Source organism: Copidosoma floridanum, unplaced genomic scaffold, assembly GCF_036245765.1.
Source record: "Copidosoma floridanum isolate Cflo_tuat_1 unplaced genomic scaffold, Cflo_Japanese_pri ptg000007l, whole genome shotgun sequence".
In the NCBI taxonomy this organism is placed as follows: Eukaryota; Metazoa; Arthropoda; class Insecta; order Hymenoptera; family Encyrtidae; genus Copidosoma; species Copidosoma floridanum.
Genome location: NW_028321884.1, coordinates 2267869 through 2287055, shown reverse-complemented (window position 1 = coordinate 2287055; position 19187 = coordinate 2267869). Strand labels below are relative to the sequence as shown.

Genomic DNA, 19187 nt, shown 5'->3' with positions numbered 1-19187 from the left:
TTCTAAATAAATAAATTTAAAAAAAAAGTAAACCGGTACATTTGATACACAATCGAGTTTTACCATTCATTGCGCACATATATATCCAACATTTTAAAGTAATGTAATTTGAACAAAAAACAACAGATTTTCGCAAGCACCCTAGCGCTCGTTTGGCTGAACGCTCGTCCGGTCAACGGAAAGCCCAGCACGAAGGCGTGCAAGTACTGGTGCAAGAACAACGAGGGCGAGGGCTACTACTGCTGCCCGAGCGGCAAAAAAGACGAGCCAAGCAACGGTGGGTGGTCCAACTGGCTGGGAATGAAGGGCCGGCCCTGGGTCCACTTGTGGTCCCTGCTCCTGCACAACTCGGTGCCGCTCGCCGATTGGATTTGGCTGGACGAGCGGCACTTTGACGATCATACCCACGGCCTGCACGACGAAGATACGACCGGTTGCCCGAAAATACGAGCAGAGTGCCCCAGGAGCCACGAGTGGTACCGTCCACCCGAGCCATGCGCCTCGGACGACGATTGCGGCGCGGGGGGCCAGTGGCTAAAGTGCTGCTTCGACGTCTGCCTCGACCACAAGACTTGCAAGCCCGCCGAGTGGCACGTTTGATATTTTTACTCATCACGATGGTTACCCTCACCAGTTATATATATATATATTAATCCTTTTTCAATAAAATCCATCTTTTAACCGAGCGAAAAAAAAAAGTGTCTTCTCTCCCCCTGTATACCGATGTATAAAAAAAAGAAGAAAAAAAAAATCGTTTAAAATTTTTAAGTAATTGAATCGAGCATACGAGAAGCGTCTCTCCTACATATATATATAAAGAGTAGGACGCTGCACAGGAAACCATGAGCAATAATAAAATATGTGTATAGGTATATATGGCTCCCGAGGGAGATTAAAATATGTATGTGGGGGGTTTGGGTTACATCTGCGCGTCGGAAACAAGTTCGAACTCGTATACGGCGCGAAAAGTTTATCTCTCGCTTTCTTGTTTTTTTTTTTTTTTTTTTTCTTTGTTATTCCCTCCCAAGAGGAAGCTGGAATAGTCTACTCCTCCGGAGTCCCATGTGAGCTGTTGCTGCTGCGGATATTAGATTGAAAGAATACAGCGATAGCCTATATGAGATGTTTGTGCACAATATACACACTATATATATTATATAGATGCACCGATCAAAATCATGCTATGTATAGGTATAAGTTCACGAGAGGGCGGAGCGAGTATAGCAAGGATCCGAGAGGGAGCGGAAGGAAAAAAAAAAAAGGGAGAATGGAATGTGCGCGTATATAACATGAATTGGATGTAGAAGAGAGAGAGAGAGAGAGAGGGGGGGGCGACGAACGTGCATGTGTACACCTACATTCATAATATTCCTTCATTCAGCAGTACTCGCGCCTGCAAAACCTTGGCATGCACGTGTGGCCGGGGTGGTTACTATATATTATAATACCGTTGCATGTTATATCTATCGTTTCACGTCCCACACACGGGCAACGACACACAATGCGCATATTGTTGGACACTTTTGGAGCCAGGCACGTTTAATCTTTATTTTCTCTCTACATGTAACGATCTCTATACCATCTATATACCACCCTCCTCCCTCTACACTTACATATATAAATATTTCGGAGGCTGCTCTTCGTGCATCCAAAACGACCCGATGGTGCTCCTTCCTTCTTCTCCCATTATTCTGCCTTAGGTATAATGTAAATAACAATCATCCATCACACCCTCCTTTTTTCTCCTGCTCGATTAACGCCACGCGCGCGTTATTCCACCCCACCGCCGCACCGTACATTGTATAGGGTCGCTCTCGTTCATTCATTCATCTATACGTGTATATATTCCTGTACGTGCCGATCGATCGGCAAATGTATGGTATACGTATATATACAATCCACCCCCTCGTGTACATACCTCCCTCTGCCCAAATCCAATGAATGTACTTACGGTGGAATGGGTGATTGCGCTTTTTACGTGCCCATCACCGCCCAGCTCAAGAAAGAACACACATCATGAGTCATCCCCCTTTTGGGGAGCGGGGGAAACTATATATAATATAGAGTATAATTTTCTTTTTTTTTTTTTTTTTTTTTTTTTTTTTTTTTTCATTAAACCTACAACTTTTTGCGCTGTATACGTATACTTACATGCTATTGTACACCTGTGTATAGTATACGGATGGATGTGTATACTGCGACGGTACCTCATGTAAGTTGTATATGTATACATATAGGTAGCCGTCAATTACAATGGATATCGGTGTAGGTACGCTCTAATTAAAATTAAGGTCTCGGCTTTCGCTTCGCGCGCCAATGTCCCTCGCATGTGTATATAGGATGGAGGGTGTTGTATACATATATTGTACCGAACGCGAAAAACAATATCGGATTATATTCGAGGGTAAGTACGGGGTGGAGGAGGAAAAAGGGAAAAAAATAAGAGAGAACCTGCCGATGTATATATACGTTATACGCACGTGTATACATATGGGAGGGTGTCAACAGCGAGAAAGGAAGCACACACGGGAGAGCTGTGCAGCGTAAAAAAAAAAAAAAAAGGGGGAAGGAAGCCTTGGACACCTCGAGGCCCGTTTGCGAGCGAATGGCCAAGAGCCAATTGAAATTCAATAAGACTCTCGGGGAGAGAGCGCGAGTTTGCGTGGACGGACAAAGGGCGCAGGGGTATACCTTTACCAAACCCTTTCGACTCGCATTGTCGCATGTGTGCACGTAATGTATACGATATATTATATATGGGGCGTGTGACGCGCGTGGTCATTCGAGAGCCCCCCCGAGAACCATGTGTACCCACTGAGACATGGTGTGGGTCATTATTATTACCTGGGGGGGGGGAGGGGTTAGCCCGTGCGAAAAAAAAAAAAAGTAAATAAAATAATACCCGCGGGCGGAATCGAACGGGGCATCTGCGACACTTGCTGCGTACATGGGAGAGGATGAAGAGAAACGGGAGAAGAGTCATTCGAGACGCGGGAGCCGACGCGCATCATCGGAGCTCGGCTGGAGGAGGAAGCAGAAGGAGTAAGTAACGCTGCGGAGGAGGAGACCAAGTTTTGCGGTTGTCCTTCCCCTCGGCAGAGCACATCACACAATACCCATACACGTATATTTTTCGGCTGTGTACGATGTATATATAACCCTCGCAAGGCCATCCCCCATAGTTTCTTCTTCTTCATCTTCTTCCTGCGCCCTTTTTGTATAATATTATGTAGGTGTATACGGCTGGCGACGCCGGGGCGCGTCGGGTTGTCTTTCGATGAGGGGAGCCGACGAGCTGCTGCCGATGATGTAGATGTTTGCCGGTGTATGGGTACATGAGAAAATATAACAAAAAACACGAGAGAGTGCCCAGTATTATATTGACGTCCACATCACCCCAGAGGCAATTTTTGTGCGTTACGGAAAACTTGGGCTCTCGTTTTGCAGCTTCATCGCCGGGCTCCGTGAATTATTCATGGGGGGCCTTTTTTCCCTTTTGCTCCTTCCCTTCTCTCCGGTGCGTGTAGGTATATATACAGGTGATCGATCTCGGCTCGATTTTTAATTTTCCGCGCTCGTCGGTTGAAAAAAAAAAAAAAACACCGATTTCTTACCGATTGCGAACTTGACCTCGATCGGGCTGTTACCGATTTTTTCAAAAAGAGGACCGGACGCAAGAGAGCGGACCAAAAGTTGATAGCGGTCGAAGAAAACAAGTTATACTCACTAGTCAAAAAATAAAAAAAATAAAAAAAAATAAATTAATGGCAAGGGATCGAGAAAGGGGGAAAAAGGAAACAAGAGAGTGGGCGCGCGTCTGGAGGGGAGAGATCTGTTTCTCTCTCTTTCTCGCTCCCCCTCCGGATATTCCCCTCTGGTATACCACTCTCGAGAGAGAGAGAGTGTAGAGCGCACCAAGCGCAGCGGCCCACACGTATTTACACATCACCTCAGACGAGCGCGCGCGGTGAGATCGCTCGGTCGAGCTGGGAAAAGCGTGCGCGCCACGCGCGCTTCTGGTGTTACAATTATCAAACAAATTAAAAGAACCCGTGGGTGACGGCGCGATTACAAAAAAAAAAAAAATCGGCTCGTCATCGTGATACGGTAATTTAACGGAAGAAGAGGAGTATTATCCGTACGGGTGTGCGCGCTCGCGTGTGTCTATATACATACATACATACACATACGTATCGGTAAGCAATCGAGAGAGAGAGAGAGAGAGATCGGCAAGGGAGCGGGGCGGCGGTGTTTTACAACAAAGTGAAGGTGGAGTGCCGAGAAATCGCGAGGGAAGCGGAGAAGACGGAATTAATACAGGCATGCACGCGAGGTGCGGGCCTGGCGGCTACCTGCAGGGCCTAGCGCCGGTGGCATCCGCAGCCGATAGCTGACGACTGTCAAGAAAGGAGGATGATTCTTTACACGTTTTGCGCCTCTAGATGCTAGTCGCGGGAAAAAAAAAAAAAAAAAAATTACAAGGAGCAACGGACTTCTCCTGCTTTCTCGCACGCTCTGTTTCATACCGATTTTCCGTTGGCGTTAAATCTACCCGCGTGAGTGTACGTGCAACGAGTGCCGCTATATAAGTTTTGCACTTGGTGTTGGGTATATACGCACCAGCCTACGGATCTAAAGAAAATTACCACCGACACGTACCTATTACAATTGCAATAGATGGTGTACAGCGGTTTTCAAGCATAACTAAATACACATGTATATTTGCACTCGCTCCTTGTGGATTTCGCGCGTTTAACATTATTATATATAGTTATGCAGTGTCCATTGGTTTAAGAAGAGCATAGTAATAATTATACCAATTGCAAGAAGGAGAAGATAAAAGCCGATATTCACAATGGAGAAACCGGTGATGCTGCCTTGGCTGATGGTGTTGCTAGTGCACTTGGCGCGGCCCGGCGTGCAAGGTCGGTATCATTCTATACGATGGCACCTCATATTACTCTATAGTCGCTCGCTCTACTTACACCACCTCTTCTTCTTATTAAGAGGCATTTTATCTCTCTACCCTGTACTTAACGTATATAATATCTACATTGCGCGCACTGTCGCATTGTCGTGCACCGCGGTCACTTTAATTGTTATATAGTTATCTCGGCGCGGTACCGTTTCTTCTCCATCGTCTCTTTTACAATACACCGTATAATATATACCTGGGGCTGCCTACCCCTCATCGCTTTTTACTTAATATCCTCTTCGCCTTGATTTCTCTCTCTCTCTCTCTTTCTCTTTTCGCGGTACCAACGCAAATACGTATACATATAGTGTAGCGAGACTACCGTGTAATATATATCCCTTTGTTTTTTGTGCCTCTCTCTATCGGCCGTACATCTATCTCTTTGCCCCGAGACATGTATACATTAAGCAGTCCCGTCTCCCGACAGAAGCGAGCGAAAAGAAAAAAACAGAGGAAGAAGAAGAAAAAAGTAATAGCCGAGCAGAGTCGCAAATTGATCAAACAACTCTCTTCCGCGGCTCCGTGTCTTCGACCGCTATATTTCTTCATATTTTTAGTACACCCCCCACGCGTGCCACTGTATACTATATCATCTCTGCTCGTCCACTTGTTTCCCTTGCACGAGTATACATATAGGTATATTTATGCGCAGCCACCGGAACGATGTATATATATATCCCGTGTATAGTCCAACTGCGGCAGATGACAATACACCTAATGTACGTATGAGGATGGAGGAAAGAATAACGAGGTGCTTTTCGAGGCCCACGTATTTTATAATGTACACCCGTATAATTATATATATATAGGTGGCCGGAGCACGGATGAATGAACGAGCGGAGAGGATGAAAGGGGAGGGAGTGAATGAACGAAATTCCGAAAGCCGATGCGTTTCCACGAAAGGTGCACTATTCTCGTCGTCGCCGTGGTCCCCCGAGAGATCCAGCCCCCGGGTGTTTTGTCTACCGAAAAAAAAAAAAAAAATTTTTCTTCCTCTCCTCTCCTTCCGGCTTTCTTTGCATACTTTTTACCCGTGTGTTGCTCTTTGAGCGATTTATGCCGATTTAAAATCTACATTGTGCTTTTTTTTCTCTTTTCTTCTTTCGTTTGCCAACAGAACGGGGGGGGGGGAGAGATTAGCGGGAAAACTGATGAGTACATAATTACACCCATTGTCATCGTTACTGCATAAGTATATATACCCCGAGCTGTAAACGCTCTTGAGAAGTGAAAAATCAATGGGTCGGTCAATATAAAGACAAAAACAGCTATAAATCCGGAGTAAATCCTTTTCTCCTCCAAGCACTGATACACTATGACTTTGTTTTACGAGCGCAATAAAAACGGCACTGCTTTCTCTCTCTGACCGCTAAATGTAGAAAAAAAAAAAAAAAAAAAATGCAATTTCGAGTTGGCTGTTTCTTTAACGACAATTGTCGTCAAAGTGACGGGTGTGACACATGATTATCGCGACGGCGAGCCCGAATGTTTGTACAGTATGTCATACGCTGCAAGGAGAAAGAAGGGGAGATTTTCAGGTGCGGTGTACGCGAGCTATATTAAATTTCAGGGTGACGCGCCACGGTATACCTATACGCACAATGAGGCGTGCAAAAAGTGCCGGGCTTCGAAACGAGATGACACACGCGCGCTTTCGGAGAGAGTGTATAGAATAGGAGAGACCGGATATATGCTCTCTCGCAATGTGCGACGTCGTAAACTCCCTCTCTATTTTTCTGCAGCATCACCTCTATAACGTCCACCGCAAACCCATACAATACTAATTCTTTACACCAAAAGCCTCACCCCGAACCCTATACATGTTATAAGAGCTGCTGTTATATTTCTTTCCTTTTCCGTTCGTTTCGGCTCCTTGGTCTTCGTGTCGTTTTTTTTTTTTCGTGCTTCTTTTTTACATGTACACGTATATACATACGTGCCGCATTTTTTTTTTTTTTTTCGGTGCGTATCGACCGGACGGTCGGGAGCAGGAATGTCCGGATCTCGTTTGGAGAAAATTGACGGAGGTCGGATGTGGGCGTTCAGGTAGGTATACACAAAATACTGCAGGCAGGTAGGACTCCCCGTGGGGAGGATTTTTTTTTAAGTAGTAGGTGCAGTGTATAGCCCATATATATGCCTTTGGGGCCCCGCTCGAATAACACACGCATATAATGGACTTGCCCTCTGCGAGCGTATATATATATACACATGTAATAGCCGATCGCCGCTCGATCCCCATTATACGGCGGGTGAGCTTTCTTTTTCCAGGAGATGGTTTATTGGCGGACATTGTTGGGGGTACATTGGGCCATCACTTGGAAAAATTGGCCCTTTACCGGCATCGCATCTTGTATACTTAATGTATAGACGGGAAGGTTAACTTTATCGAGTCCGTAAATGTGGTTGCTCATTGAATAAAAGGAGAGAGAGAGACGCGGGGAGGGGGGTGGGTATATTTGCGAGTGAAAATATACGTGGTGGGGAGAAAAAAAAAAAAAAAAAAAAAAAAAAAGGTAAATAAAAGCCGTGAGAAAGAAGGAGCAGAAGATGCGACGACGACGACAACTTCGGCGAGAGAGAGAGAGAGAGAGAGAGAGCGAGAGAGGAAAGAGGTGCGGCAAGTGGGTGAACTGGTTTTCTCTCCCTCCCGGCAAAGGACTACCGAGCCGAGTCCAGTCATCCTAATGGGAAGCGCTTGTTTCTCTCGTCCATTATATACCCGCGGCTGTACACGTATATACCTTTACCTGTGGGCGATAAATATTCCGAGCGCGTATTTATCTTCCTCCTCTATCTCCTTCTTTTTTTTTTTTTTTTTATTTCTGTTGAAAAAGCAGCAACGCGGACGCGCGCCCATGGAAATATTAATCGAGTATTAATTTGCGAAATTTTCCGCGGATCCTCTTTGTGTCCGTCGATTCTCGCTCAAGACGATCGGACAGTGTATAGTTTTCTATACAAGAGAAAAAAAAAGAAAAAAGTACTTGCACACCTCGCTCGCCTTCTCATATAAATAGGATGGACCACCCAAGTCCAACTCTATATACCAAATACCAGTCGTGGTTATATTATGATATTCTTAGCGACACAGCCACATAGAGAGAGGTGACAACGACTCCCCCGTGAAAACCCCTCGTTAAGTTACACACTCTCGGCTTAATTGGCATCGAGGGGGAGGGGAAGGGGGAGCCAAAACATCCGGATGGAGTATCTCCGATCTGTCAATCTTGGGTTGATTTTCAATTCAGAGATACATCCACACCGTGTGTGCGTTTGTATAAAAAAAAAGCCGCTTCCAAAATATAAAAGCTTACGCGGGGTTTTTCTTTTCTGGTTTATTTTTCATGAAACATATAATATATACATATATCTACCGATATGGCAGGTGCGCGCGAGCGCGTTCAAAGTAAATCTCGCGTGACGAGAAATAATCCAGGGATGATTCATGCCAGGAGCGTTTCCTTATCTGCACCGCGGTCTGGCTCTCTTTGCGCGTTATACTTTCAAGAGAAGAGAAGAAAAAAAAAAAAAAAAAAAAAAAAAGTTGGGCGGGGAAGATGGGGAAACAAAAGGAGCCCCGCGAATTGATTTCGAGGGGCTCGTGCACGCAAGTACCGGAGTCTTCAATTACGAAATTAATTAAACGTCTTTCGGAACCTTGGTAAAATATAATAACGAAAAGCAATTATCTCCCAAGACGCGCGGTGCCCGCTATACATATACGTATATTATATACACATGTGAAACGAGCACCGGTGCGAGAGATAGTGAAAAAAAAATGTATTTTCACGTTTCGAGGGTGCGGGTCGAGATAAGAACGCGTGGGTCGTTACCGATTCCCCTCCCTCCCTGGGTATAGTGGACGGTAGGCATCACATCAAATTTAATTTTTTTCTCACTGGGGGGGCTGAGTGAAACACCAACACTGTGCCGATACTATATTTTAGACAGCCGAGCCGGAAGTCCAACCCTGTAGTGGTATACATATAGGGGTTATCGCGGAACAAGATCTGTGTAGTGTCTCCGGGAAAAATCCATCGAGAGGGGATATATGCCTGTCTTTGCGTGTGTACCCGCGCGGGGGAAACATGCACGTCCCCTACAGCGTTTTTATATCATATTATGTTATATTTACTCATATTATATTATGTGAGCATAGTACCTGCACATACAGCGCGAGTTAAATTCTTCGGACGAGTATTAAAAGGACATAATAATATAATATGCCCATGTACGATGAAATTAATAATAATGTTACGCCGGATTAGTCACCTGCCCTGAATTTTTCAATAATCGCTGAATCACTGTAATATTACAATCGTATATTTACACCCCGTTTCCTTCGCATGAGTTGACAATCTTATGTGCATATAGGTGTTTTACAATCTTTTAGGTCACTGTATAAGTATGCTTAATCTCAGTCGTGTCTTGGATATATTTATATGCGTTGTCGCGAAACTGCATCACATATATATATACGTAAAGATCGGCAACGACGTTGCTATGCAGTTGCGCGACTCTCTCATTGAAAATGGCCTCAAAAGAGGGCGAGTGAGCTCAACTTAACTGCAGTTACTGCATGTGCACACGTGTGTGCCTGGATTCAGTGTGCAAAATAAGTAGGTATACTTACACACTTACTGGCTGGAGGCGCTCTTTTGCGAAATCGCAGCTGCAGCAATTCACTCTTTCTCTTCTTCGCGTATATACATACACAGCACCTTATACCTCTTTTCTTCGTTTCCCTGCATAGGTGTGGATACAATATATATATACAGAGCTTGCCTATACATCATCATTAAGGCATCGGATATCGCACGAGGTATCGCGTTGTCCATTGTTATTGTTCGCAAAAATTCATATATACTCGCGCGCTCCCGGCTTACCTATACATATACGTGCGAGAGAAGAAGAAAAAAATAGCACCTCTCGTATTATCCTATGTAACGGGATATACGTGATATCGCGCCCGAGAGCACTAAGGTAAAACGCCCAATACTTGGACAAAACTGAAATTCAGACCGATACTTGGACAGTGGAAAATCAGTCATTGTAGCAAATAAAAAAGAGATATTTTAAAAAACGTAATAGATTAATATTGCTATGATTATTATTGATGATATACTTGAATTTTTAAAAAAATTTCAGCAACATTTAATACATGCGAATGATTCTAAATTTCACCGTAGGCGCCATAAGACTGCGATAATTTTTCTCCGTTTTCTATGATTTTGATAATAGGTAATGCTCGTTAAAATTAATCCAATGCATTTGTATAAATGCTGTATGGTATTATTTTACAACTTTTACATTAATTAACAATATTTCTAATGTAATCGTGGACAAAAAAAATTTTTATAATGTAAAATTAGCTGTCCAAGTACACCTCACGATTTCGTAGTAGTTGGACAGACGTGGAGCTCTTGTCCAACTTCAGGTCATAGGCACAAAAACGTCGTAGCCAGTACATGGACATACAATCAAAGTTGTTTACCTTTTAACGTAGTTAATCTTTTATGCGAATTTTTTAAACAAAAGTGTATAAAAAGTGAAGTACTTTGTAGAAAAAAAACACTTTACTAATCAGTTTTGTTGTTAAGGGGTGCACCGCTTTAAGAAAATTGTTTTTTCAACATTTTTAAAAGTTAACCTCCAATTCACTGTAAATACAGATGAAGTATGGGTTCTGAAAAGAGGAAAAATGTTTTTAAAAAAATATAAAATAATGAAAAAGAACAAAAGTGGAGGTCATACAACAAAAACAAAAAAGAAAAGTAAGAAAAATTATAGTCTTATTAAAAATAAATCTTAAATAACAAAATTAAAAAAAAAACAGTAAAATTGGTTTTACACTATCTCACTGATAGAATAATTGAAAAAACTGAGTACCGAGGTGAGAGCTTAATTGAGTTGGATAATTCGTTTGCTATTGAAGAGATGCAGTTCCTTCTAAAGAAAATTCAAATCAAGAAGGAGAAGTGCGATTCCTCACAATTGAAAATGTTGAAAATCAAAATGCACCCTGAGGGATTTATCTTGCATTTAATAAATTATTTTTGGAAAAAAGATTAATAATTTTACTTACGAATTTTACGTAATAAATTTGTTATTATTTATCCCCTTCGTTAACATTTTTTCGTTATAAGGTATTTATCTAAATACATACTTTAGTTTTAATAAGTACTTGTGCCTTATCGTAATTTATACAACTGTAAAATCGTTTAAGTTAGTATTGTCCAAGTACTGCTTTCCAACTTGTCCAAGTACTGCAGCATTGTCCAACTTTTGGTTTTCAAGGTTGTCCAACTACTACGACAGTCGAGAATGATTGTCCAACTACTCCGATAAGTTGACATGTTTTAAAATGTACGATAACTATTATTTAAGAGCTATTTTAAAACATTTTTTGTGTGTTATATAATCCTAAGGCATCCTAATTACAAGTAATTATTTAAAAAATATGGAAGTATTGCACATTAACTTCGGAATATGAGCGTTAAAATTAGTTTCGAAAAATCTGTCCAAGTATTGGGCGTTTTACCTTATATGGTGTGTATTGTCACGATGATTGGTGAGTGCCATTGTTTCTCCTTTTAAAAAATTTTTTTTTTGTTTTTTTTTTTTTTTTTTTTTTTGGAGGAACAAGTATAAGGAGTATTGAATTGTGAATTTCGCGTGTGTGCATGTTTACTTACATGGGATTTTGAAAGGAAAAAAGGGGGTTGGCGCAAGATTTTGTTTAACTATATAATATATAACTGCACATTAGCGGTGGGTGTGTACAATAGAGGGACAATTCCATCCACGGGGTGGACGGTCACGTATATATACCTTACACCCATAACAACACAAGTGTCGTAATATAGCGGGAGCGACGGCAGCAGCTGAGCGACAGATGGCACGTGCGTTACGTATAGTATACCTTGTACACAAAAGAGAGAGAGAGAGAGTCGGATAATTGCACGATGGCTTGATGATTGCGAAGTAATAAGAAAAGGACGTGTAAAGGTATATATATATTATGGGGGCTGGAGCGCATATTTATCAACAAAGCCAGGCGGCGCTCCGATGGGCATGTACGTATAGGAGAGGCGAAGGAGATGAAGATACTTATCCTACGTACCGAGGGAAAAATAAAGAAAAAAAAAAGAAGTAAGTGACGAGAAAGACAAAATTGAAAGATACACGGAACGATGGAGTCTCTCTTTTTATCTCGAGACTCGTGACTGACGTATGTTATAATCAAAGTGTATGCATATAAATAAGTGTGTGTAATATACATGTATACCGGTTATACGCTTTTCGATCCTTACCGGTTATGTGCGCTCAAGAGAGTATAAGGGGTGTATAAATTTAGGAGCTCTTGTACAGCTGATGCACGCGCCCGCCTGTCGGACGGTGATGTGTTCAAGAGCTGCAGAAAGAGAGTTGAGTGGCAAAGTATATATACATCACCGAGAGCCTTCTCCCTCATGGGCTTGAAACCAATGCGTTTGTCCTTCCGTTGGAGGTATGATCGGTAATTTTCATGTATTTTTATGACATAGGTAAAAAAAAAAAAAAAAAAAAAAAAAAATCGAACTAAAATTGGTGAGTCCAAGAGAGAGAGAGAGAGATCGCCATTGCAAATCGATTTGGAAAAAAAGGGGGGGATGGGTGGAAGGAAGAGAAGAGACGGATCAGAGGTAATTGAACGGGTAATGGAGTGGAAAGGCAAAAAAAATAACAATGGGAGGCGGAAAAGTGCGTGGACGGTAAAACAACAAGGGAGCACGATACCACGGGGCTTGGCGGGCATCGAGAGCGAAAAGAGACGGAGAGCAAGGTAAATTGGGAATTCAAGAGGAATTGTGTATATACCTATATAGCTGTATCTTACCGGCACGGCAGAGAGAGAGAGAAAAAAGGGTGGTCGGTGGCGGTGAGCGCGAGAGACAGCTGTTCGAACACAAAAGAGCGGAAGTTGCGGCTATACGCGCCGGCGCGTCTTATATACATATATACGCGTTCCCCGCGATTAGATCGCTCGCTCTTTCTTCTTCCCTATAGGGTATATATATATAATATTTTCGGGAGCGTCATCTCGGCTCTTTTCTTTTTTTTCTTCTTTCTGATCTTCCATGTTACGTGTGGTATAAGTATACACATTTGTACAAGGCGCACCTCTCCGCGACTGAGAAATAACCGCGCGCTCACAGGAACACCGTCATTATCATCCCGACCACCTTCTTCTCCTCTTCTCTTTTCTCTCTCTCGTCTCTTCCCCTCGTGTGAGAACGTTCCGCCGTAGCTGTGGCTCGTATACTCATTTTCTATTTTTTTTCTCCTTTCTTGCGGCCTGACTGAACCTCTTTTTTTTCCCTATACGCAGCGATTGTCTATTTGCCTTTCTATTGTACAAACGTGGATGTAACACTCGACCTGATGGCGCGAGGACGCTTTGTCGAAGAACGACGAAAATTACAGACCTCGGGCGGCGACACCGGGAGATATATTTATAGGTGATGGGTATAATATACACTTGCGTGTGCTCTGCAACGCCTCGACAAAATATTATAGTGTGTGTGTGTATACTTACAATATTATATTACGGCAGATAAGCGCGACAAAAGCCTCGATCCGTTACGAGACTTTGAGACGTAAGCACGTAAGCGCGTATCTTTTCAAAGAGATAAAAAAAAAAAAAAAAAGTACGTAAGTATATGTACCAAAAAAAAAAAAAAAAAAGAAAGAAAAGAAAAATAAAGTAAAGCCGATGTGACGCACCGATAACTAAAAGTAAAGTGTACATACGAGCGAATTCTTTCCTTTTTCCTTAACCAGAATAAACGCGCAAAAAAAAAAAAAAACTCGCGACTCGCGAGTAAAGGGCAAACGAGCGCGAGCTTATCCGCCCTTCCCCCGATGATGCTCAACAAGTGCACGTATATACATTACACTTGTGCGCATAAATTATGTTTAATAATTATAAATGCGGCGTACGTATGTATACATTATTGTAATAAGACATTTAAAAGTGTGGGAAAGTAGATTAAGCGTATATATACATATACATATAATTGGCCGAATGAAAAGTATATCACGTGTGTATATATAATACAGAGGTACAGCGCAGAGAAGAAGAAACAAATGAAACGCATTAAACCGGCCGGATCTGATGCAGCTCTCGCAACAACCCCGTCATTATGAAACTATACCGATGCAAATTACACGTGTGTATACACATACACACACACACACCGCCGAGTCAAGTATATGTACGGTATACGTATGTATTACAGATGCAGGAATAAAAAGTGAAATTCCAAACCTCGCCTGTCTGCCTGCTGTTGGAGAAGCTCGAAAGTCGCGCGAATATAACGTGCACGTGTGTGTATACCGATCTCTGTACCGATACACGCACGCATCCGAGATACATACCTATATATATGTATGGGTATACCATCCGCAGAGGAGGAGGAGGAGAAGAGAAAAAACACGAGTCGGGCGTGTGTGCGTGTATCGGATCCCTATAAGTATTATATGGTGGGCAAAAAAGCGAGAGCGCACTTCCGGTCTCATGCACCTACGAGAGGAAGCCAAGGGATATATTATATCTTCGGCCCACCTGTACGGATGAAACTCTCTCTCTCTCTCTCTCTGCGGGTTTCATCCGAACCGCGGCGGGCCCTGCATGGAGCAACCTGTACACATAAGCGCACTTGTGATCTCTCTTTCTTTTCGAGTGCTATATGCTTATTATACGCCATTTGGTCGAAACGAGAATCGGTCGGGCTTGCACGTGTGTGCCTCTTGGCTCGGATCGGGTTTGACGGTCGTCATCGTGCCGCTGTCAGTTTTTTTTTTTTTTTTCCTTTTTCAATTTTCTTTCTCATCCGAGTTCTCATTTTTTTACGAGGCTTCTGCGCGTCGTTAGTGACTTTGGGGCCTGGAAGTCGTTTTGTCTCTCGAAATTACACGTACACCCGCAAACCCTCACTTTTTTTTTTTTTTTCATGGGAAAATGTTTTGTCGAAAAATACATGTACCCGCCTGTGGATGCTCCGCAATTAAGTTTTGATTAGAGATTTCGGCCCCTGAGAACGAGCAGCCCAAACGGTATATACCTATACCTGGGAATAAACAAAAGCTTACTGCGCATGAAACATACGTTTTGACAACTGACAACGAGTAGATTGATTAAACGTGCATGAAAGCTGCAGGTGAAATACTGATTGTTGCAACGCGTATCGCAAGAAAAAAAGATCAAAGGTGGACGCCGCGCCATACTTGTTTGCGCAGAGCACACAAGACTTAATCTTATCAAAAGCCAAACAAGCTCGTCGAACGTGTATTTTGAATCTCGTGAAAAATCAAAACGAAATTCAAAGTGTACAAATAGTAACAAGAGAAAAAGAAAATATCAAATGGAAATGGTTTCTCCGGCTTTGTTATACTCACTGCTGCGAATATATAAATATGTATACAGGTACACAGCCACTTTGTTTTTTTGCGCGAGCAAGTATATAATCCCATCTTGGCTGGCTGTTCCTTTGATACCATGCACCAGCAGCAGCAGCAGCGACGGGGCATTAAGCGCGTCTCGGTTGGCTGCAGCCGCGGCGAGGCCGATTTGCAAAAAAAGAGAGCCCCCTCCCCCCTAGCTCTGTCGATTAAGAGCGTGGGATAATGACTGCGGATTTAGTTATTACGCCGTCCTCGTCGCTATACTTGCCTGTACACGGGATTCCATTTCTCCTAGGTGCACTTCCGCTTTTTGTGCCGCGCTCGTCAAAGTTTCTTTTTTCTTCTTCCTTTTTTCACTTGTTTCTCTCTTCCCCCGCTGGGTTTCCCGTTCCCTTCGGGTGCGCCTCGGAATTATGGAATTATAGGCTATTAACCTTGTCCGTGTCTTTATTCATATCAAATGATGATAAACAAAATGTGGAACAGGTTTGTCGACGATAGCCAGCGAGGAGGAGTTCCTGAGCAACGGGGCAGCACCGGCCGAGCAGATGTCGGGTTGTTACTTCTCGGCAAAGTACCAGGGCGAGTTCGTGATGCAGGTGCCGAGGGACGAGCCGGTTAAACGCCGGGCCGAGGACGAGCCGCCGGTGCGATACGCAGCCCTGAACATAACCTTCAACGCCATACCCGCCTGGGGCTACTGCTACCGCAGGATCGACGACAAAGTTCTACTGAGGGACAGGTACGCGTTTTATCTCCCACTCCCTCCCTCCCCCACCCCCAACTGTATGTACTGTAAATTTACAACAGCGTGTGGCAAACATTGCAGGCGAGGGGTCTACGACCACTGTATCCGATGCTTCAGGCTGGCGCGGCGCTCGGCCAACGTCATCGAGGTCTTCTCGCAGAGCCTGGACAGGTGTTACGCCAACGAGAGCCTCGCCGTGGCCTCCTGCCAACACCTCGACGTCAGCTCCATCCTCTACCGTAAGCGGCTTTTCGCCTCAGCAGGCATATACATCATTTGTATTGGTTGTGTATGGTATATAATTCAATGTTGTGTATGTGCGTCAGGTACGCTCGACGTGGGCGACGAGCCGGTGAGGAACGAGTTTTGTCCGCTGTCGGGCAAGTACCGGTACAAGTACAGCGTGAACTACGAGTACGGGGCCCTCGAGCACAACAGCGCCGAGACGAGGGACGAGTGCACCTCGTTCTCCTCGGACGTCGACAACTGCCCGAACGGCTCGATTCTTAATTTTCGCTTCCGGCGGTGCACCTTCGAGGACCACGGTACGTGTGATACTGCCCGATGGGCCCAAAATTTTTTTTTTTTTTGTTTTGTTTTTTTAATAATACGAGCTGTTGTTGACGCGGTAGACGCGACCTTCGAGTGCCTGGGCAGTTGGCCGGCTTCCCCGGGCGCGAGGGCGAGCAGCGACGCGCTCAGGTACGTGGCATTTCTGGACAGCAGGGGTTCAACGAGTTTTTCTGGGCCCGCCAAACGCAGAAGGCCGAGGTATCGCTGCGGGGTGAGTTGCTGTGGTTTAATACATCAGCCCCTAATTTTTTCCTCCCCTCCCCCTTTCATCGCCCGCGAGTGAGAGATAATAATGCCCGGTATTTCGATGGTAGTTGTATCACGTCGACAGCAAAACCGGAAAAACGTATCTGACGTTGAGCAGTGACTCGAGCTGCTCTGCGAACCTGCACAACTCGACCAGCGGCTACGAGAGCCTCGTCCTCAGCAAGACGACGACGCAGAAGAAGATGCCGGACTACGTCATCGATAACTTGAACACGTGAGTTTTGGAGATTTTTAGCACAATCATATATCCCATTAATTTGATATGAAAAAAAAAAAAAAAAAAAAAAAAATTTAATTTTCTCAGTCTACTATTGCGAATAGCGATGCATGAAAAAAATTTGTTCAGCCAGAATCAGTTGATTTCATTCTGAAAAAAAAAAAATTTACCGTTCAGCAATTCCATAAGAAAATTTTGCTGTGCAGTTTTGTAAAATAAACGCCAATTGTGAATGAATCGTTTGATAAACTGTCTCTGTGTGTATAGGTTTCCCAAATGGGCGCAGGGCGAGTGGGAGGAGACGCTCATAGTCAACGGGACGATGACGTTCAACGACTTGAACGGCTACAAGAGTTTTACCTTCGTCACCGTAGACTCGAACGACCAGGACGGCCGGTACATCGTTTTCTTTAGAGACCAATGGTAAACATTTAACGAGTTTTGAAAACAAAAAAAAACCATTATATATTTATCAAAAGTTTGTGTAAACATAAATGTATACTTTCCAGCGAACAAGAAGCCTACTCGTGCATGGTAATGAAGCAGCGCAGCGAGAACGTTTTGGAGTTCATGACAGGTCGGTACTAACACGTATATATAGGTGTACTGCCCTTTTTTTTTTTTTTTTTTTTTTTCTTCAAAAAAACACTTGTACATTGACAACGATGATGATGTTGCAACACAGTGACGTCCTCGAGTCCGGTGTACCAGCCGTATCTGTGCAACAACACGAGCCGACTGCTGGACCACGCGGTCTGGTGGACCCTGGCCAGGCTCGAACCCAGCGAGTCGGCTTGCCCGATAACGGGCCAGTACATCGGCCAGATAACGGACGTGCCGGGCACGTGCGCCGAGCTCAGCAGCAACTGCTACACGAGGCAGATCATGTACTACAAGGTCTACGGCTGCGAGACCGGCGAGCTCTTCGAAGGTGATGAGGCTTTGGATTGTAATGTTGTACAAGAGTACAAGTGTGGTATATGTAGCACCTCGAGTGTATAACAATCGTTTCTGTCGCGGCCAACAGAGAGGACGTACCTGTGTCTGGGCCAGTGGGAGGAAAAGGGCCTGACGTACACGTACACCATGAGGAACGACACGAAGACGCACGAGTGCTTCGTGGGAGCGATCGTCAGCGACGACGAGATCTACATAAAGGAGGCCGGCGACTACTGCCTGAGAACCATCGACCCGAGGACGGAGGGCATGCGGCTGTACAAGAACGGCGAGTGTTACGGTAACTCGTCGAGCCCGGCCCCGACGATACCCACGAAAACGACGACCCGACTGTCCACGGTCTCGATCACGACGCCCGTGAGGACCGTGTCGTCGACGACCGTGCGGACGACCATCACCACGAGGACGAGGGGCTTTGTCCTAGGTACTTACACGTCGTATATACACGATCGTTTTTTATGTTTGTCACCGTACACAGAGAGAGAGATTTAATTGTTGTTTTTTAGGGTCGTTCACCACGACTACGACGACGACGACGACGTCCGAAAGAACGACGAGTTTAAAATCATCGACAGATTCGATCAGAGTGAACGGATCGGCGATCGCGACGCTGTTACTCGTCGTTTGCCTACTCAATCGGCAGCTCCTTTGGTTTTACGCATCAAGAGAATGATGTGATGACAATAATCGTGATCAACGAATCAACCAATGACGGTTACAGGGAGGACGGGGATTTGTTGAAAAATCTCGCGTCGCCCTGGCGTACTCTTTAAGGCCCTTTTGTAAATAATTACGCTCAATTGTGTGTGTATACGAACTCAGTTATTGTAATAAAGTATTATGTAGAAATAATAAAATTTATACGTGGAAAACCCATCGAGTCATTTGTCACTGTACAAATTATCCATGAAACAAATACGAGCTCTGAGAAATTGTCGTTTCGTTTGAATTTTACATTTGCAATTTCTCGCATTACTTTCATTTTTCCTTTGTGAATCCCA

General features: G+C 44.0%; 1 protein-coding gene across 1 annotated transcript; it reads left to right on the top strand.

Moving 5' to 3' along the window:
- Window positions 1-4216: 4216 nt before the first annotated feature.
- Window positions 4217-19002, top strand: LOC106637825 (uncharacterized). Its single transcript, XM_014350786.2, has 11 exons — window positions 4217-4925; window positions 15911-16166; window positions 16254-16411; window positions 16499-16717; window positions 16805-16956; window positions 17060-17226; window positions 17497-17652; window positions 17739-17806; window positions 17915-18160; window positions 18257-18610; window positions 18693-19002. The coding sequence occupies exons 1-11, from the start codon at window positions 4856-4858 to the stop codon at window positions 18857-18859; spliced, it is 2013 nt and encodes a 670-aa protein (XP_014206272.2). The 5' UTR covers window positions 4217-4855; the 3' UTR covers window positions 18860-19002.
- The last annotated feature ends 185 nt before the right edge of the window (window positions 19003-19187 follow it).

What these genes read in the sequence shown, in the direction of transcription:
- LOC106637825 (XM_014350786.2), top strand. Translation starts at nt 4,856, where the DNA reads ATGGAGAAACCGGTGATGCTGCCTTGGCTGATGGTGTTGCTAGTGCAC. An exon ending in CGTTTTGGAGTTCATGACAG is followed by an intron (nt 17,807 to 17,914) that starts GTCGGTACTAAC and finishes GTTGCAACACAG; the next exon opens with TGACGTCCTCGAGTCCGGTG. An exon ending in GACGAGGGGCTTTGTCCTAG is followed by an intron (nt 18,611 to 18,692) that starts GTACTTACACGT and finishes GTTGTTTTTTAG; the next exon opens with GGTCGTTCACCACGACTACG.